The sequence below is a fragment of the Eurosta solidaginis genome, chromosome 5, assembly GCF_040869045.1.
Source record: "Eurosta solidaginis isolate ZX-2024a chromosome 5, ASM4086904v1, whole genome shotgun sequence".
NCBI classification, from domain to species: domain Eukaryota; kingdom Metazoa; phylum Arthropoda; class Insecta; order Diptera; family Tephritidae; genus Eurosta; species Eurosta solidaginis.
In genome coordinates, this window is record NC_090323.1 from 207,588,027 (window position 1) to 207,614,822 (window position 26,796).

Consider the following 26,796-nt stretch of genomic DNA (forward strand, 5'->3'; position numbering starts at 1 on the left):
TTATTAATACTGATGCCAAGACACGTCGTTTGATACCTCTCAATATGGAAGCGTGTTAGCAGTGTCATGCTGTCGTAAAGAATTACCCCAACGGTATATTTCAATAACTATGCAATTTATATCGATACAATTCAGTATTTAATGCAATATTTGTAAAAATTGCTCTTAATTTGCTTGCTGTTCGTTGCTTTTTTTGACATTAAATTCACCAATTTCAACGTAGAAGTTAATCTCTTTGCTTTGGTCTTGAACAAAACAGTTGCCGTAGTCTAAACATTATATTAAGTATTTTCCAGCTGCGATCTGGCAGCACAAATTTTTTTTTGTTTGTTTGCCTTTCTACGATAAAAAACAGCTGATGAGACAAGTGCGAAAGATTAAAAAAAAAACGATCAAAGTGGAAAAAGTTAACAATTTGGACTGCAGGGAGGCGATTTCTTCTTTAAGAGCTTGTGCCTGTTAAATAATGGCTGGATTAGTGCACTTGGCGCGATTCTGCAGCAAACAGCAACAAATAACATCAACAAATAAACGTTTTTTCACCTATGTTAGAAATACACCTGGCTTATTGAAGACACATGGACAACGAAGATTACCTCCCCATTTGGTAAGTATGGGAAGAACTCAAGGCCATGATATGCAAACACCTTGAATTTCATAACAACAAAAGAAGAAATTAAAAACATTAATGCTTCTTTAGGAATAAAATGCGATTTTGAGTGTTTAGTGCGCTCTAGGAGTAGTCAGGCAAACAGTGTTCGAATATGTATTGTTTTGACCTTCCCTGTAGCAAAATGTTAAACTTAATATAATGATAAAAATGAAAATGGCTTATGATTTAGCATTTTTCCTTTTGTTTTTATCTACCTCTCTTTGCAGAATTGTTAAGCATACTACAAATAGATCCTGCTACAAAATAAATAATTTATTATTTATTTGTTAAAAACACAAAGAGAGGTCAAAGCAATTACAATTCGAACACTGTAGAGCCAAGAATTGTTTATCTAAGAAAGAAGATTTATAAAAGCAGTCGGTAAATCACAATCCTTATGGGACGCACAGGAAGGTTGAGACAGCGCAAGAAGCGCGTTGCACATTTATTGCACGACACCGTAGATATTTTAATGCCACTGCTGCAGCGAATGCACTGGCTAGGTTGGCATAACCCTAAACAACTAACAGCACGCTCCTTTCCAACAACAGGACGTGGTTTATGTTCGAAAACACACACCTATCAAGACGGTGACACACTAATAAGCCTACCGCTCAAATGCTTAGTGACCATATCCACCTTAGAGGAGGCAGCTCATTTCAAAGCTCAATTCGACGCTTCCAAGTTTCAAAAAGATAGTAAAGTACCTTTTCAAGCGCTGTTAGCGCTCTACTTGCTACACCAGCAGCATTTAAATGACGCTTCACATATACACGCCTATCTAAAATCATTACCACAACAATTTAGCACACCTTATTTCTGTACGATAACAGAACTGAAACGTTTGCCAGAAGAAATACTGGAAAAAACTGTAGAACAAAATCGTTTTATACATGAAAGCTATGCGTGCCTGAAAAAACTCTTTAATACTACGCAATGCTGCAGCTATTGTGGTCAACTATATTTCGATGAAATCTATACGTTCAACGCTTTTAAATGGGCTTACTTTGCTGTTAATACACGTAGCGTTTATGTATTTAGTCGTCAATTTAAATCAGATAAATTTTTTTTTCAACCACTCCTAAGTGACGAACCAAATATGGCGCTGGCACCCTTTCTTGACCTCTTCAATCATTCTGCAACGGTTACTACTAGCGCAGATTTGTTACCCACTGGCGAGCATAGACAATTAGAATATGTTTTGACTCTGGAGCAGTGTGCCAACTCAGTAAAAATCAGACCATATTCACAGCTGTTTATTAGCTATGGTGCGCTATCAAATTACAAATTACTTACAGAATATGGATTTTTCTTGCCACGTAATCCACATGATTACTTTTCTTTTTCTCTCACGGATGTTGAAGAGTTCTTAAAGCACGATCAGGTGCATCGAAATATGTTTTTGCATCGTAACAAATTTGTTTTTATACGTAATCATAATTTAAACGATGAAATGTTTGTTCATCTTGATGATGGTGCTTCACACAATTTGTGTGTTGTACTGCATTTGCTGCTACACGAGCAAAGTATCTATACGAATGTGTTAAATCAAGTGGCTTTTGGTGCAGTTGAACATTTAGCAAATGTTGAAGAAGAAGTAAACTTGCTTGTCAGATACAAAATTAATGCATACAGATCCTTTATAAATGATCTGGAAAAGCTGGCGACGTTAAGCGAAAGCGGAATAGTGGCAAAAGGTTATTTAGCTGAATGCATCAGTTTCTTAGAAAGTTATTTACTTAAATTTGAGCCTTCTTTAACTCAGGCTGATTAGATTTAGCAAAACGTTTTTTTAATTCTATGTATTTTTATATTTTATGTAATAAACTATCTTAAATTTTCAACAATAAAAAAAATGTCTACCCTTACCCCTATATATTATAAAAACTCTTCTCTTTTAGTGCTGTTCTAGCAGCAGTGTAACCGAGGATGAAATTTCGAAAAAGAAAAAAGTCACGCCGTTCACACCAACGCCTGGAAGCAAGTTGCTGGGTGGCGTTTTGGTCAAGAAAGTGCCCAAAGGTAACTAAGATACAATAAGACAAATGTTTAATGCGCATCGACGTCCAATAAAACTTATAGACACTTCTTAGTGTTGAAAACGCAAAACGAAAGGTAACTGTGTCCATTCTGTAAGACCACACTTGTATACATAATTTCTCCATGTGTTTTGATGAAAGATATTCGAAATTGGCGGCTTTTAATGGCACCAGCTTTGTGTGTACATATGTATACTTGTAATATATTTGTTTGTTTTTTTTTCTCTGAAGATTCTCTAACAAATTTTGTGTTAGTTATTTATGCTTGCATGAGTGCTTGAACTATTATTATGCAAAACTTGGAAAAAGCACAGTTTGTAAACATTAGACCTGGGAAACCTATTATTATCAGTAATATACTGCAACGAGATATAAGTTCTCTTGAAAATCCTTAGAAATTTAGGAGATTAGCGCAATGTGAGCTTAGAAAGATAGATAATCAATTGAGGATCGCACTGCGACCATTGGTCTATTGTGCCCTTAGCTGCTTCACAGCACCTCATCCAAGCCGACATCCCTGATGAACCCCAGCAGTTCACCTGGCGGGTTAGGGGAACATAATATACCCGCGGTAGGTATGCTTGTCGTAAGAGGCGACTAAAATACCAGATTCAAGGGGCTGTGTAGCGCAACCTTTCAGGTTGCCAGCGCAATATATAGCTTCTCCAAACCCAATTGTCAACCTCACCTATCCGCGGCGAATCCTGTTTCACTAACAGACGAGGCTCTGTCGACCCCAAGCTCCTCATGGAACTAGGGGGTAGGGAGGGAGGGAATGGCCTGAAGGTTTAATGTGGCCACATAAATCGTTCCCGAGATGGTCGGGCTAGCACCTTAATGGTGCTATGGTACCGGAGCGTACCGGATTTGTATCCGGCAAAGGACCATCACATCGATAACACTCCCCAAAGCCTTCGGGGAGCAACCTTATCGCTATAACAACAACAACAACAACCTGGCTTGATGGATTTGATGTGAGAATGCTTTGGCCATGGTGAGCCCATAAACTTAGCCCTACGTCTTGAGATTGCGTCACACTCCAGGAGGATATGGTCCGCCGTCTCCGCTAATGGATCACAAAATCGGCATGTGTTGTTCGATATTATACCCAGCTTTTGCATGTGATTGTCCAGCCTACAGTGTCCTGTAAGAATAGCTGTTAGGATTCTTAGGTTATCTTTCGAGAGACCTATTAATGCCCTATATCGAGTTGTGCTGTAACCCCCTAATAGTAACTTAGATTGTCTCAGGCCTGGCATATTGCGCAGGTGTTCTTCCCTCTTTTCCCTCTCTTCTACTAATAGATGCCTCCTAATTTCCTGCGGGCCTACTGGCAGGAACGGCTCGGGACCAATAGGTCGTGTTGTTGCTGCCTCTCTTGCAAGGCTGTCCGCCTGCTCATTACCCTCAACTCCCCTGTGGCCAGGATGTCAGGCCAGCATTAGTTCGTTGTGTGCTCCTAGTTGATTTAGCTTTTCAACGCACTCAAGGACCAGTGCTGATTTTATTTCAAACGCCGAGATTGCCTTGAGGGCGGCCTGACTGTCACTGAGTATGGCAATTGTTTCATTGGAGTATTTGCGCTGAAGGTTCAGGCCAGCGCACCGGCTTATGGCGAATACTTCCGCTTGAAAAATGCCCGGGTATGCTCCCAGAGGTATTGATATCTTGGCTCTGGGTCCCACGACTCTTGATCCAATCCCCTCTGGCGTCTTCGACCCGTCGGTATACCATACTATCCTATTTAGCCGATGAATGCTCTCAAATCTGCTTTCCTCCCATGTACCCTTATCTCCTAGTTCCACTTTATACCTTTTCTCATACACTATCTGCCTGAGGATATCATCCGTCGGGAGTTGAGAGAGTGGGATCTTCTCTCTCAATTCCTCCATGTTCCGGGACGATATGACTATCTTTGCCCGAGCCCTCGACGATATTCAGGAGGGTTCGCTTAGCTGACTGCTCTATCGATATATGCAGCGGGGTTAGATCGAGGATAGCTTCCAGCGCTATTATTGGGCATGTGCGCATAGCTCCTGTGATGCACACACGTGCCAGTCGCTGAAGTTTTGACAGTGCTTGCCTCGTCGTCGCCCGAGTTGTTCTCGATGCTCAGGCTATCGAGCCATATGTTATCATAGGTTTTACTATCATGGTGTACATCCATCTTAGCACATGTGGGCTACAGCCCCATGATTTGCATGCTAGACGTTTGCATACCATGATGGACCTCGTGGCCCTAGTTTTCATGGAGTCGAAGTGTTGTTTCCATAGGAGCTTGGTGTCAAAGGTGACCCCCAATTATTTCACAGCGGTTCCATATTCTAGTGTTACGCCATCTATTGTTATTGCTCTCAGGGCTGGTAGGACCCTTCTTGTGGTGAAGGGGATGATGGTTGTCTTTGATGGGTTGATATTAAGCCCCACGCTGGCGCACCATCCCCTTGTAATGTTCAATGCCCTTTGTATTATGTCACAGAGCGTACTCTCGAATTTACCCTTTGCAATTATGACGATGTCTTTAGCATATCCTTGGCATCTTATGCCACTGTTTGATAGCTTTTGCAGGACTTCATCCACTACTAGGCTCTACAGAAGGGGTGACAGGACACCTCCTTGGGGACACCCCCTCGTGGTATTAACCTTAACTGCGCTGTTGCCTACATGGACTTCAGCGATTTTTGTACGGAGTAGATTGTCAATCAATCTCTGGATAGGCATTTGTATTCCTCTTCTCTGCAGTGCTATGTTTACGCTTTCGTGAGATGTGTTGTCAAAAGCACACTCGATGTCGAGAAAGGCGCAATGCGAGCTTGACATTAAGTTAATATCAGGGACTGTACGTAATAGATAAGATATTATTGGTCAAAACTTTAACCGAAAAAGAGATAAGATATACTTTTGTAGTTATGCAAGGACTATCTTATTATAACCGCACTCTAACCTTCAGGCTCATGCCACCGAGATTGTTTCTAAAGTACAAAGTGGCAACAAAATCCTCAAGTCGCTTGCCGGAAGCGCGTGGGAAAATATAAAGAAACGTTGTAACCACGTACAAAGCAATTGGCCTGCCGCTCATGAGATACGCGTCACCAGTCTGGTCGCCTGGTCTTAAAAATACACACTGGAAAAGGCTACAGGCCTGTCAAAATGCTGCAATCAGAACTGCCACCTGATGTCTCCTTATGACTCCCGAACACCATCTACATAGTGAGGCCAAATAGCTCAATATTAAAGAGCACAACGAAATGCTGAACAAGCAGTTCTTGCTTAATTGTCACAAACCAGGACATCCTAGCAACAAATTGCTTGATTTAGCACCGCCTCCACGGGGATTAAGGGGACATCTCCTAAAGCACTATGACGAGATCCGGCACTTGCCAACACAGCCGTTTGATCCAGGCAAGCATAAGCAGGCCCTTAGCCAAATCCACACAGAATCGGTAAATGCCTTTGTCAGGACGCGCCCGGTGAACCCCGTTGTTAATATACAATATCCCACGCTTGCAGAAGGAGAAAGCACATTACCAAGGGAAACACGAGTCACCCTGGCCCAACTTCGTTCTAGATACTGTAACAGGTTAAACTCTTACTTGTCCAGAATCAACCCCGACATACGTAATGTATGCCCTGCATGTGATGTGTCCCCACATGACACCAACCATTTTTTTGTAATGTGGAACCTACGCCTCTAACACCCATCTCCCTATGGTGCGCCCCTGTTGAAACAGCCAGTTTCCTTGAACCCCCGTTAAAGGATTTTGATGACAATTTGTGAGTGATCGTGCCCATTGAATGGGGCGAAGCATTGTTAACACAACAACAACAACATTATAACCGCACCACTTCCAGACATCGCAAAAGAAGAGTGCACACTTCTCAAGGAGTCGCGCCTCAGCCTGGCTCAACTATGATCTGGATATTGTAACATGTTCAGCTCTACCTTATCCAGAATACGTGATGTTTATCCAGGATGCGTAATGTCACCATACGACATAATATTTTCAACTGTAAAGAGAAACCAACCACTTTCAACTCAATATGGTCCAACACTGTTAAAAGACCGACTATCGCTATTCACCAGCAGCACGGAAATCCCAAGTTTTGACTTATTTTTTTACAAATGTCAATACATTAAACTTTCTGATTTTTATGGCTTCTAGGCTAAATACAGGTCATAGAGTCATACGGGTCTAAAGGACTGTATGGATGCAAAAATATGCCAACTAAAAAAGTAGCTTATATACCAGAATTCACAGCACGATCTGTACGTGGTGCGATCACTGAGACGATTAGATAATTTCCCACCTGATATGCTTGCGCAACTGGTCGATCACTTTATCAAGGAAAGGCAACACAGGGCACCTTTAGGTTGTGAGTTGAGGAAAAGGCGTACATACGGTCACGTCCGCATTCTGCTGTTGTTGTTGTTGTTCTAGCGTAAGGTTGATCCCCGAAGGCTTTGGGAGTGTTATCGATGTGATGGTCTTTTGCCGGATACAGATCCGTTACCCTCCGGCAACACAGCACCAATAAGGTGCTAGCCCGACCATCTCTGGAACGATTTATATGCCCACATTAAACTTTCAGGCCATCCCTCCCTCCCCACCCCAAGTTCCATGAGCAGTTTGGGGTCGACAGAGCTTCGTCTGTTAGTGAAACAGGATTCGCCGCGGATAGGTGAGGTTGACAATTGGGTTTGGAGAAGTTATATATTGCGCAGGCAATCTGAAGGGTTGCGCTGCACAGCCCCTTGAATCTGGTATTTTAGTCGCCTCTTACGACAGGCATACCTACCGCAGGTATACTCTGACCCCCTAACTCGCTGGGGGATCCGCATTCTGCTTATTGAATCTTATATTATAAAAAAAAAAGCAGTAAATTTGTTCCAGGCCACGATGTACTCCTTCCTACAAAAAAGGACTAGTTTTCACGAAAGGGTCCAAAAAAGCACAGGTACACAATAGCCTTTATTTTTCGAAATATTGGCAGAACGCTCGATAAATTTTGTTTTTACTACGGAAAACGTCATTGAGAGATGCAAAAATGCAAAACAAAATTCAAATTCATTTACAGCAACAAAAGCTAACTTTCAAATTTCAACTTACACTTTACGTCTGGTTTTTCTGTGCGAGTTTAAACTCTAGTTAAAGTTGACTACAACTTTTCCAGTTTAAGTTCAGAAAATTACAATTCAAGTTCAGAAAATTACAATTCAAGTTCAGAAAATTACAACTCAAGTTCAGAATTTCCAATTTAAATTCAGAAATTTACAATCCAAGTTCAGAAATTTAAAATTCAAGTGCAGAAACTCATGACGGGTATTATGACTGGACACTGCCTTCTGGCGTCACATGCCTTTAAATTAGGCTTGGTAATAGCAGTGATAGCAGATGTAGGAAGTGCGGGTTGGAGGAGGAAACGATCTAGCACATTCTGTGCTCGTGCCCTGCACTTGCCAGGTTAAGACTCCAGCTATTAGGAGTGATACAGCTGTCAGATCTAGAAGCAGCAAGTGGCTTAAGTCCTAGGAAGCTTCTAGTATTTGCCAAGAGGACGGAGTTATTTTATAACATAGGTCCTGGTTTTTGATAGTGTTTTTCAGTTTGGACCTTAAAACAAACTTCTGGTAACACTACGGCCTCAATCAGTCTATGTGAGGTCTTCATGGATCGGCCAGTCCGGCCAGTTGAATTACAATTCAAGTTCAGAAATTCCAATTTAAATTCAGAAATTTCCAATTCAAGTTCAGAAAATTAAAATTTTAATTCAGAAAATTGCAATTCAAGCTCACAAATTACAATTCAAGTGCAGAATTTTCAATTCAAGTTCAGAAAATTTGTCGGGTATTTTTTTTCATCCAATGGAAATAAATGTATGTAAGATGGTATCTATGTGTAAGGGAGGCATTGGACTTCTTAACTCGTTTAAATCAATTTTGCGAGATAGCGAAGAAAAAAACTCTGGCTCATAAGAAGCAATTGCAATGCCATCCAGCTATATTCTTAGCGTCACAACCATTGATCCGCACTGAGTATGACAGCACTGATGACGAAGATATGACCACTTAAAGAGTCAACGGAGCGTCCATACTCCCGGAAGTAACGTATAGGTACTGTCTGCATAGATCTTGGTGCCATATGTCAAAATATCTCAACTTATCTGCCATCATCATCATTCATCATGAATTGGCACTTAATCGCGATTTTGGCAGTTTCGTAAAAAATCATGCCAGCTTTTCCTGTTTCGCGGTAACTGAAGCGCGATTTGGAGCACCATGAGAGGTCAAGTCTTCCTCCACCTTCGCAACTCTGTGGAGGCCGTAGCGTCATCATGCACTTGTTGGAAAGAATTATCCTCAATTCGATTTCAAGGTTCGGGATGTACACACCTTGAAGAAAACTTGGGTACACTATACCCAAACCACCATTTTGGCAACATGGTCAACGAAGCATCAACACTTCCGCAAGTAACATATAAGTATAAAATTAATTAAAATAACTTTTGAAAATTAACACCCTACTTATAAATTTCTGAATTCGAACTGTAATTTTCTGAACTTGAATTGGAAAATCTGAACTTGGATTGTAAATTTCTGAATTTAAATTGGAAATTCTGAACTTGAATTATAATTTTCTGAACTTGAATTGCAGTTTTCTGACTTTAAATTGGAATTTCTGAACTTGAATTGGAAAATCTGAACTTGAATTGTAAATTTCTGATTTTAAATTGGGAATTCTGAACTTGAATTGTAATTTTCTGAACTTGAATTGCAATTTTCTGAACTTGAATTGTAAATTTCTGAACTTAAACTGGAAAAGGTGTAGAGTTTAACCTTGCCACTTTGTTCGATAACATACAATTTTGCTGCTCATCTCAGCTTAAGCGGCCGAAGTGGCAGGGTTAAACTCTAATCAACTTTAACTGGCACTGAAAACCCCGGCCTTAGACTTAAATTTTTGTATTTTATAATAAAAGCCTTAACCGTCACGATCTCTGTATTAATTTAATATATGTGACTAAAATTGCTATTAAAATGTGCATTGCTGCTTTGAGAAACCCGGACTCCGTTTTTTTTGTTTATATAATTATTATATACATTATATTACTACTTATAATATTATTTATCTTATTTTTATAAATTTTAGTTTTTACTATTTTTACCTTGTTTCATCATTTATTTTTATCCACCTAACTGCGCTAACAATTTTGTTCCCTTTAGTTGGTTTTGTTATTCCATCAATCAAATACGCTCACTGTTGTTGTTTGGCCTTTGTTGGGGGTCTTACTTTTGAATTTAGTAATTCCCTACAGGTCCAGCGACAACAGCACAACGCCAGACATTACGATCTTGTCATATCCATTTAGGCAGCACTGATGTGGGCAGTGCGTTAGGGAAATTAGATGCACCGGAAGTGACATCCAAAGCTATGCTACGCGCAATGATGCACTACATTTGGCCAAAAGAAGATGCGCTCGTTAGGAAACGGTAAGAAGTCTACTTTTTCCATAATATGCAAGTATTTAAATAACCATAACTTTTGGTTGCTCTTTTCTTCTCAGTGTCGCTATATCATTGAGTTTGCTGGTCGGTTCCAAGTTGATGACGGTTTGTGTGCCATTTCTCTTTAAAGGCGCAGTTGATACTTTGAATACAATGAACACATTAAATATGGATACACCAGCCGATACGGTATTATCTGTTGCCACTGCTATGCTGATTGGATGTAACGAAGAATGTCTTAATTGTAATTGTTTGTACTCGGTAAATTTCCTCTTATTTAATTTAAGATGGCGTTGCACGCGCCAGCGCTGCGGCCTTCAATGAATTACGTAATGCAGTCTTCGCCAAGGTGGCGCATCATTCCATACGAAAAATTGCCACTAATGTATTTTTGCATTTGCATAATTTGGATTTGGCGTTTCATTTGAATAAGCAAACTGGCGCTTTGTCCAAGGTATTTAATTAAAGTCAAAGCTATTGTCAGAATCGATATATCTTATGGGGCAAATCATTGTAAAATTTGGGTTGAGTCTGGTTTGAGTGATGGCTTGGCAGTTATTATCTTCTACATACTCTAAATTGTTTTGTAAATATCTATCTTGACTATTTTTATATCAATTATATAGAACCTCAATGAAAATTCCAAATGTACCCCTAGAAGTTGCAACAGCTTTCACAGATTTTTTTAACCGTAGAACGCATAACCAAAAAATACCACGCAAACGCATAACGGGGGTACCCGTGTGTCCACTTACAAGTTTTTACCGTTACAAATGCACAGTAACCATTTTCATAAGTAAAAATTATTACAGATTGTGTGCTGAGAAGTGAGTTACTTACTTACTGCGACAAGCTCGAGAAAACCAGTAACTGGATCCTGCTACCTATGTTATACTGAAACCCCTAAAGGAAGAAGAACAAACGCGAAAACCATGCAGCATAGGCAAAAAACCAATGTGCCTGGTACGGTGACAGATTGTATCTGCACCGTTTGCGAGCAGAAAAATTAGTATATGTCTACAAAATACAATATTATTTGTATTAGGATTCATGTTTTGTAATATATTTTTACAATCCGTGATAAAAATTTCATATTAAAACAAATAAATTTTTTGATATTTGATGGGTACCCGGGAACCCGGTTATGCGCTCGCGTAGGTGTATACTTTGGGAACTTATATCTGGGGAACCCCGCAACTGAAACCTATGCAAGCATTGACTTAAACGATACAGAAATAGTTTTCTAGATTAGAAGGTTCAACATTTTAATGACAGTGGTTATCTCACTAAAGTAGTTTAAAGTCGCAACTGGACACACGGGTACCCGGTTATGCGTTCTAGGGTTAAACTCGAATTGGAATGTGAAATGTTGTTATACAAATTTCTTTTTGGCTTTAATGGAGTGTTTACTTCGGCCTATGTTAACTTTAACACATCCAGTTAAGTTTATTTGTTACGTAAATTTGTGCGGAAAAGTAAAAAAAAAACACTTCAAAACAAATAAGAAAATTGTATGGTTTTGAAATGCGATAATCATCATATATATTATTTCTAATTGCTGTTTTTATATACGGACCCCTTTTTAGCTCTTATTTCGAATCCAAATCTATAAATAAAGTTTTGGTTGTAAAGGTGGAGATTCGTGCTATTAGCGAGCTTTGGGCAATTTTGGTCATAGTGCTTTTGTTTAGCTATATTTTATTAAAATAATTTGTTAAAAATAAACGATTGTGAGCACACAAAGGAGTCTATTTGTACTATGGCACTATTGTGAATATTTGCTCTGCATTACCGGCAGTTGCTACCACACGCTAAATGGCAGCGCAAGCTGTAAGTCATTGTTCAACTATATAGTTGGCTCATTTGTACAATAAAACAAGTAAGAACGGGACTGTCTTCGGCTGTGCCGAAGACTTCATACCTTTCATGAATGGGGCTGAACAATAATCTTATCCCGTTCGTAATCTCCGAATAATCGGATGTATAAGATAAGAAATATATAGTGAACAGATCTACATACCTTAACGATTTTTAAGATAAATATAAAATAAAAAACGGGTAGGTACTTTGTGTGAGGATGCAAAGTTTCAGGTTTTTTGTGGTCTGCGTGTAAAAACTATGACTACGAATCACGTATTTCAAAAATATATGACGAAAACGTAACTATTTGATGAAATTTGATGAATTTTGAAGATTCTAGCCGTAAAAAAGGGGTGAAAATGACAGTTTATATGAAGTATATAATATATATACGACCGATCTCTATGATTTTTTCAGACAACAATATATGCTATATACGTAAGCATTTTGTGAAATTTGAAGCTTCTAGCTGTTAAAATGGGGCCGAAATCGTAAAAAAAATATATATATACTATATATATATACTATATATACCATCATATATATATTATATATATCACCGATCTCTATGATTTTTTGACACAACAATACATACTATATACGTAAGCAATCGGTGAAATTTGAAGCTTATAACTGTTAAAATGGGGAAGAAATTGCGCAAAGTTTCTTATCTGAACAATCGGTTGTATGGGATATATACTATATATACCACCGGTATCTATGATTTTCTCAGACAACAATATATGCTATACACGTAAGCATTTGGTGAAATTTGAACATATCTAAACGATTTTTAAGATAAATATAAAATAAAAAATAGGTAGGTAATCTGTGTGAGGATGCAAAGCTTCACGTTTTTTGTGGTCTGCATGTAAAAACTATGGCTACGAATCACGTATTTCAAAAATATATGACGTAAACGTAATTATTTGATGAAATTTGATGAATCTTGAAGCTTCTAGCCGTAAAAAAGGGGTCAATATGACAGTTTATATGAAGTATATAATATATATACCACCGATCTCTATGATTTTTTCAGACAACAATATATGCTATATACGAAAGCATTTTGTGAAATTTGAAGCTTCTAACTGTTAAAACGGGGCAGAAATTGCGCAAAGTTTCTTATCTGAACAATCGGTTGTATGAGATATATACTATGTATATCACCGATCTCAATGATTTTTTCAGACATCAATATATGCTATACACGTAAGCAGTTGGTGAAATTTGAAGCTTCTAGCTGTTAAAATGGGGTAGAAATTGCGAAAAGTTTCTTATCTGAACAATCGGTTGTATGAGATATATACTATATATAGAACCGATCTCTATGATTTTTTCAGACAACAATATATGCTATATACGTAAGCAATCAGTGAAATTTGAAGCTTATAGCTGTTAAAATGGGGTAGAAATTGTGAAAAGTTTTTTTTTTTTTTTTTTTTAATTGCGAAAAGTTTCTTATCTGAAAAATCTTTTGTATGAGATATATACTATATATACAACCGATCTCTATGATTTTTTCAGACAACAATATATGCTATATAAGTAAATATTCGGTGAAATTTGAAGCTTCTAGCTGTTAAAATGGGGCTAAAATTTGCGAAATATATATATATATACTATATATATATACTATATATACCACCATATATATACTATATATACCACCGATCTTTATGATTTTTTCAGACAACAATATATGCTATATAAGTAAGCATTCGCTGAAATTTGAAGCCTCTAGCTCTTAAAATAGGGCAGTAATTACGAAAAGTTCCTTATCTGAACAATCGGTTGTGGGGGATATATACTATATATACGACCGATCTCATAAATTTTTTCAGGCAACAATATGTTCAATATACGAAAGTATATGGTGAAGTTTGAAGCTTCAATCTGTTAAATTGGGTAAGATATTACAAAAATCCTCTTTTTCTGAAAAATCGGTTGTATGGAGGATATATGCTATAGTGGTCCGATCCGGTCGGTTCCGACAAATGTCTAATCGGACACCCAAATACACCTGCTCACCAAATTTTATCAAGATATCTAAAAAATTGAGGGACTAGTTTGCATACAAACAGACAGACGGACAGACGGACATGGCTAAAACAACTCAGCTCTTCAACCTGATTATTTCGGTATACTTAATGGTGGGTCTATCTATTTTCCTTTAAGGACTTACAATTTTCGGTTTCGTGACGAAATTAATATACCATTTCATTTTCATGAAAGGTATAAAAATATGTCTGGTCAAATTGTCAAAATCTGTGTATTGGTGTTGGTGCGAATGGTATGGAATGGAAAAATAAAACTTAGCAGGGTGTCAATTCCGTAACTGTGAAAAACTGAAAAATTTACACTCATTGAAAACACATTTGCAAACACAATTTACACTTTAAATTTTCATGCGATTCTGTATATTATTATGTACATTGTTTTGCTGAATGAGCGCTGAATGTAAAAGTCTTATGTCAGTAAGAAAATATTCATCAAACGCCATGAAAACAAAAAAGGCATTCTGCAACAGTGCGTATGAGTTTTGAATATCAGAATAGTGTACACTGGCTGCCAAGAAAACTCACGAAGTTTTTATCAGTGAGTTTTTTTGTTCACAGTTTTGCTTTACAGAATTTCAAAGTTTACACAATTTATTGTGTACACTTTAAAACTCACAGTTAGTGAATAGGGCCCCAGTTTTTGTATGTGTAAGAAAAGTTGCCAATGTGTTGGTTTCATTTTGAGTTTGCCATCTCCTTTGGACAATCCCATCGACCATGCAATGAAATAAATAAAATCAGCTGATGAGATGAGCCAACCATATAATTGAACCATGCTGTAAGCTGTAAGTTTTAATTGATTGATAGAATAGCTGATTTCTGTTGATGTGAAGAGACTTATATTGGTTGCGCAAGATGCACAATGGTCCGGCTCTTTCAATTTAAAACTTAGTTAGGTATTTCTTTCAAATTTGAGTCCTTTCCCAAAAAAACAAATCTATTTGTTTACATTTTTTTAAACGCAAATATTAAAAAAAACATTCCTTTTTTTAGACTATAGATCGTGGTTCGCGTGGCATAAATTTTGTACTCAGCGCTATGGTATTTAATATTGTACCCACAATATTCGAATTAGCGTTGGTATCCAGCATCTTGGGCACTAAGGTAATCCACTGCTACTTTAATATCCTATTACACCGCTGAAAACTATACCAAGTTCATATAGAACCTAATTTATGCTATAACTCTATAAGCTCTAAACACCCCCAGCGGGTTAGGGGGTCAATATACCCGCGGTAGGTATGCCTGTCGTAAGAGGCGACTAAAATACCAGATTCAAGGGGCTGTGTAGCGCAACCCTTTCAGGTTGCCAGCGCAATATATAGCTTCTCCAAACCCAATTGTCAACCTCACCTATCCGCGGCGAATCCTGTTTCACTAACAGGCTAAGGAAGTGGTGGGTGGGAGGGATGGCCTGAAGGTTTAATGTGTGTGAAGGTTTAAATCGTTCCCGAGATGGTCGGACTAGCACCTTAATGGAGCTGTATTACCGGAGCGTACCGGATCTGTATCCGGCAAAGGACCATCCCATCTATAAAACTACCCAAAGCCTTCGGGAGAAACTTTATCGCCACAACAACAACAACAACTAGTTCACAAGTTCATCATAATAAATGGGCATCGAGTTTTTAGAAGTTTATATGTGATTTTTAATGACTGGCTGGGTCTCATATCCAGCGCACCACCTGCTTCATGGGCAATGTTACACGTTTGTATAATGAGCCACTTGGCCCAAACAAATGCTCGCTTACAACCTCATCTTATATATGAGGCTTTGGGAAACAACGTTGAGCAACATCACCATGTCGGTCAGCAGTTTGAATCTATACGATGCCTCCAGGTGAAATATACAGTCTGCAAAACTTAGCCGCTTTGCTGTCGATATTGACAACATCGCCTTAAACCGCGCGCCGTATTTCTGCTTACTCTAAAGAAGCTTGAACGAGGACAAAACGGAGTACCTGCTGTCATCAAGCAAGCACTGTTGACAAACATTATTTCAAAAGATAAGGACTTCATTTAGCAGGGTATCAGCAATATCACAAACTGCATCAGCTTTGAAATACAGCGAAGAATCACGAAAAAACGAGAGCAAATCCTCAATTAATCGCAGAAAATATAAGTACAACAAATTTGGTTGATCGATTTCTAGGTTAGGTTAGGTTAGGTTAAGAGGGCGTGCGTGGGTGTTACCCACACTTCCACTGGGAGACATTTTTGTCCATTGTGAGTGCCCTTAGTAAGTACAGGGTGGCGGCAAATTCGTTTAGCCCCATTACCTCTTAGTGGTCCTCAACGAACCACTTGCTTTCCCTGATGAACCCAAGAAGAAGCGAAACGTCCACCTTCCCAACCTCTGCCAGGCTGTCGAAGAACCGTGAGCCCAGAAATCTGAGCCTTCTTCTTTGAAGCGCCGGGCATCGGCAGAGAAAGTGGTAGATCGACTCCTCTTCCTCCTCATCCTGACAGCTTCTGCAGAGGGAGCTTGTTGGTATTCTCCACCGTCGGAGCATTGATGCGATAGCACAATGACCTGTGATGACACCCGTAAGTACCCTCACCGCAGATTTGTTCAGTTTGAGAAGGAAGCTGGTGCCCTTCCTATCCAAGCATGGCCATAAGGACCTTGAGACTTCGCAGTCAATCCTATTGGTCTATAGCAAGTCCGTTGCCCTGTTCTCATATTCGTCGATTCTCCCTAGGAGATAACTCAGCGGCGGTCGGACGGAGCTGTCCACCTCACTCATGTCTAATTCGGAACCTTTCCTAGCTATCTCATCCGCTGTGCCCAGGGACCCAACAAAGGGAGACATTGAGATGACTTATAGAAGCCAGAGAGGCTCTACACCTCCGCACGATGCCCGATTTTATCATGTTGGACTCTAATGCCCTTAAGGCGGCTTGGCTGTCAACAAAGATTGTTCGATTTCTAACTTTACATATGATTTATCTTAGAGGAGATTAAGGCCGAGTTTCTTTTTAATTCGTGTACCATTCTGTCCAAGCAGAATATTTCCTTAACCTATCTTAATGACAAATCATTAATTAATTTTTCGGCTATACATGATTAAATAACTCTTTAACTTGAATTTTTGTAGTAACACTTATTTTCTTCCTCTTTACTACAGTGCGGCTTAGCATTCGCAGGTGTATCAATGGGTTGTGTTGGTGTCTATGCCGCATTTACATTGGCTGTGACACAGTGGCGTACTAGATTCCGTATTTATATGAATCAAGCCGAGAACGAAGCTGGCAATAAAGCTGTCGATTCGCTAATCAATTATGAAACTGTCAAGTATTTTAATAATGAAAAATTTGAGGCGGCTCGTTATAATGAAGTGCTTAAGAAATATGAAGTGGCCAGCTTGAAGACGAGCACCAGTTTGGCTATGTTGAATTTTGGACAAAACGCCATATTTAGTTCTGCGCTGAGTATTATTATGCTGTTGGCAGCCAATGAAATAGCTAAAGGAAATATGACAGTTGGCGATTTGGTGATGGTTAATGGTTTGCTATTTCAACTCTCGATACCGTTAGGGTTTCTAGGCAGCGTCTATCGCGAAGTGCGACAAGCTTTGCTTGATATGCAGTCTATGTTTACGCTAATGAATGTTGATTCAAAAATTTCTTCAATACCGAATGCACCACATTTGGCTGTGGGCAGTGATAATGCTTCGATTGAATTTAGAAGTGTCAATTTTGAGTATGAACCAGGTAAACCCATTTTCAAGGATATCTCTTTCGTCATACCAGCTGGCAAGACAATTGCTTTCGTTGGTGGTTCAGGCTCGGGAAAATCGTCGATGGTGCGTTTGCTGTTTCGTTTTTTCGAACCAAATTCGGGACAAATATTTATAAACGGGCAGGATATCAGCGAAGTGGATTTGAATAGTTTGCGACGTGCTATTGCCGTGGTGCCGCAGGTAAAGAAAATCTTACAGAATACTTGCATTCTTAATGAATTTGTGTGTCCGTCTTCATGCGGTTGTAACTAAAGATTTCGAATTGTTTTTTTTTTTCGTTTTATGTAATTTCCATTCGGTTGTGGGTTTCGTATTTGTTTTAATTATACCCGCTGTACTTGTACACAGGGTATTATAACTTTGATTGGATAACGGTTGGTTGTACAGGTATAAAGGAATCGAGATAGATATAGACTTCCATATATCAAAATCATCAGTATTGAAAAAAATTTGATTGAGCCATGTCCGTCCGTCCGCCCGTTAACACGATAACTTGAGTAAATTTTGAGGTATCTTGATGAAATCTGGTATGTAGGTTTCTGGGCACTCATCTAAGATCGCTATTTAAAATGAACGATATCGGACTATAACCACGCCCACTTTTTCGATATCGAAAATTTCGAGAAACCAAAAAAGTACGATAATTCATTACCAAAGACGGATAAAGCGATGAAACTTGGTAGGTGAAGTTGAACTTATGACGCAGAATAGAAAATTAGCAAAATTTTGGAAAATGGGCGTGGCACCGCCCACTTTTAAAAGAAGGTAATTTAAAAGTTTTGCAAGCTGTGATTTGGCAGTCGTTGAAGATATCATGATGTAATTTGGCAGGAACGTTACTCCTATTACTATATGTATGCTTAATAAAAATTGGCAAAATCGGAAGACGACCACGCCCACTTTTAAAAAAAAATTTTTTTAAGTCCAATTTTAACAAAAATTTTTATATCTTTACAGTATATAAGTAAATTATGTCAACATTCAACTCCAGTAATGATATGGTGCAACAAAATACAAAATTAAAAGAAAATTTCAAAATGGGCGTGGCTTCGCCCTTTTTCATTTAATTTGTCTAGGATACTTTTAATGCCATATGTCGAACCAAAATTTACCTATCCTTGTGAAATTTAGTAGGGGTTTAGATTCTAGGACGATAACTGTTTTCTGTGAAAAAGGGCGAAATCGGTTGAAGCCACGCCCAGTTTTTACACACAGTCGACCGTCTGTCCTTCCGCTCGGCCGTTAATACGATAACTTGAGCAAAAATCGATATATCTTTACTAAACTCAGTTCACGTACTTATCTGAAATCACTTTGTATTGGTATAAAAAATGGCCGATATGCGACTATGACCACGCCCACTTTTTCGATATCGAAAATTACGAAAAATTAAAAAAATGCCATAATTCTATACCAAATACGAAAAAAAGGGATGAAACAGTGTAATTGGATTGGTTTCTTGACGCAAAATATAACTTCAGAAAAAAAACTTTGTAAAATGGGTGCGACACCTACCATATTAAGTAAAAGAAAATGAAAAAGTTCTGCAGGGCGAAATCAAAAGGCCTTGGAATCTTGGTAGGAATACTGTTCGTGGTATTACATATATAATTAAATTAGCGGTACCCGACAGATGATGTTCTGTGTCACCCTGGTGGACATTTTGGTCGATATCTCGAAAACGCCTTAACATATACAACTACCACCACTCTCTTTTAAAACCCTCATTAATACCTTTAATTTGATACCCATATCGGACAAACACATTATAGAGTCACCTCTGATCTACTTTTATGGCGATATCTCGGAAAGGCGTCCACCTGTAGAACTAAGGCCCACTCCCTTTTAAAATACTTATTATCACCTTTCGTTTGATACCCATATTGTACAAACGCATTCTAGAGTCAACCCTGGTCTACCTTTATAACGATATCTCGAAAAGGCGTCATATAGAACTAAGGCCCACTCCCTTTTCAAATACTCACTAACACCTTTCATTTGATACCCATATCGTACAAACAAATTCTTGAGTCACCCCTGGTCCACCTTTATGGCGATATCTCGAAAAGGCGTCCACCCATAGAACTAATACCCACTCCCTTTTAAAACACTCATTAACACTTTTTTTTTGATACCCATATCGTACAAACAAATTCTAGAGTCACCCCTGGTCCACCTTTATGGCGATATCTCGAAAAGGCGTCCACATATTGAACTAAGCCCACGCCCTTTTAAAATACTCATTAACGCCTTTCATTTGATACCCATATCGTACAAACAAATTCTTGAGTCACCCCTGGTCCACCTTTATGGCGATATCTCGAAAAGGCGTCCACCCATAGAACTAATACCCACTCCCTTTTAAAACACTCATTAACACTTTTTTTTTGATACCCATATCGTACAAACAAATTCCAGAGTCAGCCCTGGTCCACCTTCATGGCGATATCCCTAAATGGCGTCCACCTATAGAACTATGGCCCACTCCCTCTTAAAATACTCTTTAATACCTTCCATTTTATACAAATGTCATTCAAACACATTCCTGGGTTACTCTAGGTTCATTTTTCTACATGGTCTCCATGGCTCTCAGCTGAGTATGTAATGTTCGGTTACACCCGAACTTAGCCTTCCTTACTTGTTTAGTTTTTTTTTTGTTTATGATTTAAATTCCAATTTTTTTAATTTTAACTTTCATTTTAATTTTAAAATAAACATTGATTCTAATTATAAGTTTAATTAAAATGTTAATTTCATTTTAAATTAAACTTTAACTTCAATTTGAATTTACAATTTTAATTTTAGTTTTAATATTAACTTTAATTTTGTTTCAGTTTTGGTTTTAATTTTATTTTTAATTTCAGTTTAATTTTAATTTTATTATTATTTTTAATATTCATTTTATTTCTAATTTTAATTTTGATATTAATTTAATTTTCAATCTTAATTTTAATTTCGATTTTAATTCAAATTTGTTTCGCATTTAATTTTAGTTTTAATTTTATTTTTAATATATATTTTATTATTTTCAATTTGAATTTTAATATTATTTATAAATTTTAGCATTAATATTAATTTAAAATTTGAAATTATTTATAAATTTTAAGTTTAATTTTATATGTTTATGCTAGAAAAATGGTTTTTTACGCCATGATGTGTGTTTTTTTGTTATTTTGTGCTAAAGTTATTTTTTGGGTTGTCACGGTATGTCACGGTATGTAATGCAATGTTATGTGAAATCATCAATTTAATAATAATTTGAATTTTCTAAAATCTAAAAAATTTTAGGACTCAGTACTTTTCCACGACACCATACAACACAACATTCATTATGGCAATTTGAATAAATCACAAGAGGATGTAGAGAATGCTGCGCGAATGGCTGATCTCCACGACTCCATAATGAGTTGGCCCAAGCAATATGAGACTCAAGTGGGTGAAAGAGGACTCAAATTATCGGGTGGTGAGAAACAACGTGTTGCCATTGCACGTGCTATACTCAAGAACTCTCCTATACTCATATTTGATGAAGCGACGAGTAGTCTGGACTCTATTACAGAGCAGGTAGTGAAAATTAAATCTGTTATAAATGAGGAAGTCGCCTAAACTTATTTTTCCCATCTACTTCCTAGCACATTTTGCATGCCCTCTCACGTGCCACGGCCAATCGTACGAGTATTTGTATAGCTCATCGACTCTCGACAATCATGGATGCCGATGAGATTTTTGTATTAGAAAATGGTCATATAGGAGAACGTGGAACACATGCAGAGCTCTTAAAGAAAAACGGTTTATATGCGCGTCTATGGGAATCACAAACGCTGCAATTTTGACCTCAAACATTTATACGAGCGTAATCCATATACAGTCTGTATTACAGTGCATTACACATACACACACACACAGATATATATACATACATATATATACCCATATTACAGACTATCGTTGGTTAGCTTTATTGTCATGTAATTTAATTATTATTGATTTATATATAGAGAAGCTATGAAATGATTTATTACAAATGTATAGATATTTATATATGAATTGTATGTACGAATATGTTTTAAGCATTAAATTTAGCAAAACTACAAGCCTACCTTGCATATTTACATATATTCACCCTTATCGCGAGTTTTATTTTCACCCTATCGCAGAGGGTGGCGAACAAATTTTTCATGTTCGAAAAAGATTTCACCTTATCGGCAACTTTTTGTTCGGGCGAAATGAACACCCAAATTTGTTCACTTATATTTTACAGGCGAACGAGAGGAAAACAAAATTTAAGTAATTTTTTGTTTTGAAATTCGATACTCTTATAATTATATGTTCTTTTATTATTAGAAATAAATCAATAAATAATGCACAATCGGAAGCTGAGTGGAAGAAGTGAAATTCCTGTATTGCTGAAAATTCTATTTTTTATGACAGCGTATCAGTTGGCCAAGTTATCCATTGTGGACAAAGCAACGGTTCCAAAATGTTGAGCACCTCACTGAAACAAGATTGGCTAAGACCCACTTCATGGTCCTTTCCGACGCCTTTTCCCTATGCGAAAAAACGAAGGCATGTACACAATTTTACAATTAGTGGAACTCCAAATTTTTGCTTCAATGGTGACAGGAGTGGTAAAAATAACTAGCAAATATTAGAATGCCGACTTGTTTAGCCTGTAATATTGGCGAAAGCTAATTGAAAAAATTAACTTGTTATTCAAAAGTGCTGAAAATAGTAATTTTTAGCTTACAGTGAATCATTTAGCTCCAAAGGGTTAGAACTTTCCCTTAATTGCCTCTGAACCGCTTTCACATTTATGTATATTCTCCTCACTCTCAATCAAGACCAACCTAAGTGCAATACTAAACATTATTTTATACATTTTTTATTTCTATTTTTGTTGTATTTTAAGGAAATATATGCTTGGTTACAAAATTTACACAATTGTAAGTAAATCATTTGTTCACTGCCAATTCGCAATAGAGCATCAGCTGTTTCGAAGTGAACTTTTGTTCGCCCGAAATTGCCGATAGGCGGAAAAAGTTCACCCGAACAAAAGAAGTGAAGGCGAACACTTTTCCGCGTGAACTTCGCGATAAGGGTGATTATATACAAATACGCTAATTATCTATACACTAATTACACTGTATTCATATTCATATTTGGATCGATTTAAAATTTTGGTAGCTATAGAGGTTTTAAAATCTTAATTCCGTTCATTTAGTTCTTTTTATTCACCCTTATCGCGAAGTTCACGCGGAAAAGTGTTCGCCTTCACTTCTTTTGTTCGGGTGAACTTTTTCCGCCTATCGGCAATTTCGGGCGAACAAAAGTTCACTTCGAACAGCTGATGCTCTATTGCGAATTGTCAGTGAACAAATAATTTACTTACAATTGTGTAAATTTTGTAACCAAGCATATATTTCCTTAAAATACACCAAAAATAGAAATAAAAAATGTATAAAATAATGTTTAGTATTGCACTTAGGTTGGTATTGATTGAGCGTGAGGAGAATATATGTACATAAATGTGAAAGCGGTTCGGAGGCAATTAAGGGAAAGTTCTAACTCTTTGGAGCTAAATGATTCACTGTAAGCTAATAATTACTATTTTCAGCACTTTTGAATAACAAGTTAATTTTTTTTAATTAGCTTTGGCCAATATTACAGGCTAAACAAGCCGGCATTCTAATATTTGCTAGATTCTTATCAACTCCTTGCCACCCTTGAAGCAAAAATTTGGAGTTCCCCCAATTGCAAAATTGAGTACATGTCTTCGTTTTTCGCATAAGGAAAAGCGGTTGGAAAGGACCATGAAGTAGGCCTTAGCCAATCTTGTTTCAGTGAGGTACTCAACATTTTGGAATCATTGCCACAATGGATAACTTGGTCGACTGATACGTTGTCATAAAAAATAGAATTTACATACTTAGCAATACAGGAATTTCACTTTTTCCCACTCAGCTTCCGATTGTGCATTATTTATTGATTTATTTCTAATAATAAGAGTACATATAATTATAAGAGTGCCAAATTTCAAAACAAAGAATTACTTACATTTTTCTTCGTTCGCCTGTAAAATATAAGTGAACAAATTTTGGTTTCCCCGCTGTTCATTTCGCCCGAACAAAGAGTTGCCGATAAGGGGAAATCTTTTTCGAACATGAAAAATTGTTTCGCCACCCTCTGCGATAGGGTGAACAAAAACTGTGAATATTTTCGGATGAAAATAAAACTCGCGATAAGGGTGATTAATTCACGATTTCGTAATGTGTAGATGAATACGTACTGACTAGGGCTGTGAACTGCATCCGGATTTTTCAACTATCCGGATAAACCGGATATTCGAATATCCGGATAGCTAAGCAAAAAATCCGGCTATCCGGATATCCGAACAGTGGATACGTAACCGGAAAATTAGGATATCCGTATGTCCGGATACTGGAATACAAAAGTTGAATATCTGCATATCATAATTGAACGAAGCAAACATCGAAAAATTATTCACAAAATATGTTTGTAAATTATTAAATTAACGTTAAAAATTAAAAAGCTACAATTTTACAAACATCAACAATTTTTTTTTTGTTGGTATTAATGTTAAATAAACATATTTATGTATATGGTACATCAATTTGTTGCTTTCACCAGATATCCAAAAATACGGTTATTAACCGAATCTTCATAAATCCGAATATACAGATAGTTTCACAAACGAATATTAACCGGATATCCATGCCGTCTGGATTTTATTTTGTGTCAACGGATATCCGTATGGATATCCGGATATTCGAATATGCGGATAGTCCCAGCCCTAGTACTGACCATAATAGTATAGACGTACATAGTACACCTAATAATTTACAATCATGTATTGCAGTTTTTTTAAGGAGAAAAGTTGCAAAAAGATAAAAAAAAACAGACACCAGTGTGAAATCAGTCTCCTATAATAAATATGTACATATGTAATTGTTATTAAGGTTCCTGTAAGAGGTCCCACTGCTGTATTGTGAATAGAAGAATGTAAAATATATCATTTAAAGCAAGATAAACAAAGATTTCCTTATTATTTGTAATGATTGTTACGAGTCGAATGGCTAGTCGAAGTTTGGCGTAAAACATTAAAACCACAATTAAAACAATATTGGCGGAATCGGGTATGATCTTCTCAAGGACAGTTTTCATCTATACCACCCACTACCGCTTTTCCATCCCGTACGGTGACATTGTTAAATTCAAACACCTTGTTGGAAAATAGATAATCAAATTTGGACTTTATCAAATAATGCCGTTTGTAGCTCAGGATCTAACACTGAAAGTGCGTGTATTCGAAAGCACTAACTTTATGTTTGAGAAAGAACTGTAATACCGTCAGTACTCCCGAAAACTAGAAAGCGTTTTTGCGCTAATACCAAGAGCAATAACACAAAAGTTAACGAAATGTTGAGCTGCCTTTAGCCAAGTTGGAGTAGGTATAGTTCACGACCGCAGTTGAGCAGTAAAACTAATCAAATTTCTGGAAAAATTTTGTTTGGTGTAAAGTAAGCTATATAGGGACGATCCTGTCAACTTAATAAAAGGAGTTAAAAGCTTTCATTCTGTATAATTGCAGCAACGACGATGTGTTAAAAATTAACTTGAAGACGACCGCAAGAAATGATCACCCTGGACGTATATACTACAGGACACACACAAACGCATAAGCATTACGAAACCACTTTATTTAACAAATTTGCCCTAGCATGCGGTAGTACAATTCAGCATTCCTGCGTATTGAAAACTTGCAGTGTGAGGCGTAAACCTCTGCGATGTTCGGCTACACTTGGCTTAAGAAGTTTCCAGAAGAAAACTTTTAAACGACATGTCAAAACTCAGCCTGAAGAAAGAAGTTGTTGCTGCCTTGCTATTATATTATTGCTTCATAGCACTTGAGTTAACTAAGATACCAATGTAAACGTGAGTCACTTTTTGATTAAATTTTACACGTGTACGATTATCCTACTTTTGATACTGTTCAGTGGCAGGGAGGCTCGAACCCTACCCTACGAGGCGATATCGGGTTTCTAATGACCGATTTATTCCGTTATTTTGTAATTAGTTGCTTCCAAAAGATTTTTTTTAAGAATTATAAAAGTATCAGGTTTCACGCGTTCCATAATATTGTATTTTGGGAAATTCCTGATTATTTTGCAGCTTCTGTTATCGTTCGAATCTCTGAACTGATGAATAAACAACTCAAATATTCAGTAGGTTTAACAAACGTTCTTTATTTAAACTACTTTGGGAGTAGTACTTTACAATTATTGTGTACCTCACTAAAGCGTGTTAAAATCAAACTGATTGATTATCGCATGCACCGCGCTGCTTTTATACTCTCAGTTAGCCTCGTTCACCTTTTTTTCTAAGGTCTAAACTTTTCACGAACATGCCTTCTGGAACAGTTGTATCTCATACTTGGTTATGACATAACAACAACAACATACTTGGTTATTCAGCTATATACATATATATCTGTAGTTTATGTTTTTCTTCTCAGCTATATGCGTGTGTATGTGTGAGTAACAGCTTGCGCTCTTAGCTGATGACTACATATGTGTATGTGATATAATCTCTTCGTTTCAAGCTGCTGGTTATGTGTGTGGAATATTCTTCGTTGCCTTCTATGTATGTGTGTAAATGGCTTACTATCGTTGTGTTTATTTACTAACAGCATAGTGATGTTAGAAATGCTAATATTCGCCACAATATCCATATACATATTTGGTTAATTAGTGTTCTCCAGGCATCAGTGGTACATTTCAATACTACTGCTCATTGAAAATTTACAGTCCGAGGGAGAAGCAAACTTCACTCGATAGGAGACATATGTATATGGGAAATAGGAAAAATTTTGCGAATCTCATTTAGCAGTATGAACGCTGAGAATTCTCGAAATTCTTTG

General features: G+C 37.4%; 2 protein-coding genes across 4 annotated transcripts; both read left to right on the forward strand.

Annotated features, from left to right (window-relative positions):
* The first annotated feature begins 373 nt into the window (after positions 1–373).
* ABCB7 (ATP binding cassette subfamily B member 7) lies at positions 374–24,905 on the forward strand. 3 transcript variants are annotated; one of them, XM_067787813.1, is made up of 9 exons: positions 374–607; positions 2,554–2,674; positions 10,006–10,180; positions 10,255–10,418; positions 10,483–10,649; positions 15,109–15,219; positions 17,244–18,038; positions 21,147–21,422; positions 21,491–24,905. In XM_067787813.1, exons 1-9 carry the CDS (start codon positions 467–469, stop codon positions 21,689–21,691), a joined length of 2,151 nt encoding a protein of 716 aa, XP_067643914.1. In that variant the 5' UTR covers positions 374–466; the 3' UTR covers positions 21,692–24,905. The 3 variants fall into 3 exon arrangements, with proteins under 3 accessions (XP_067643914.1, XP_067643915.1, XP_067643916.1); XM_067787814.1 differs by having other exon boundaries at positions 10,060–10,180; XM_067787815.1 differs by lacking the exon at positions 15,109–15,219.
* Positions 468–2,528, forward strand: LOC137252309 (SET domain-containing protein 4). Its single transcript, XM_067787816.1, has 2 exons — positions 468–607; positions 880–2,528. Exon 2 carries the CDS (start codon positions 1,050–1,052, stop codon positions 2,424–2,426), a length of 1,377 nt encoding a protein of 458 aa, XP_067643917.1. The 5' UTR covers positions 468–607; positions 880–1,049; the 3' UTR covers positions 2,427–2,528.
* Positions 24,906–26,796: the final 1,891 nt, after the last annotated feature.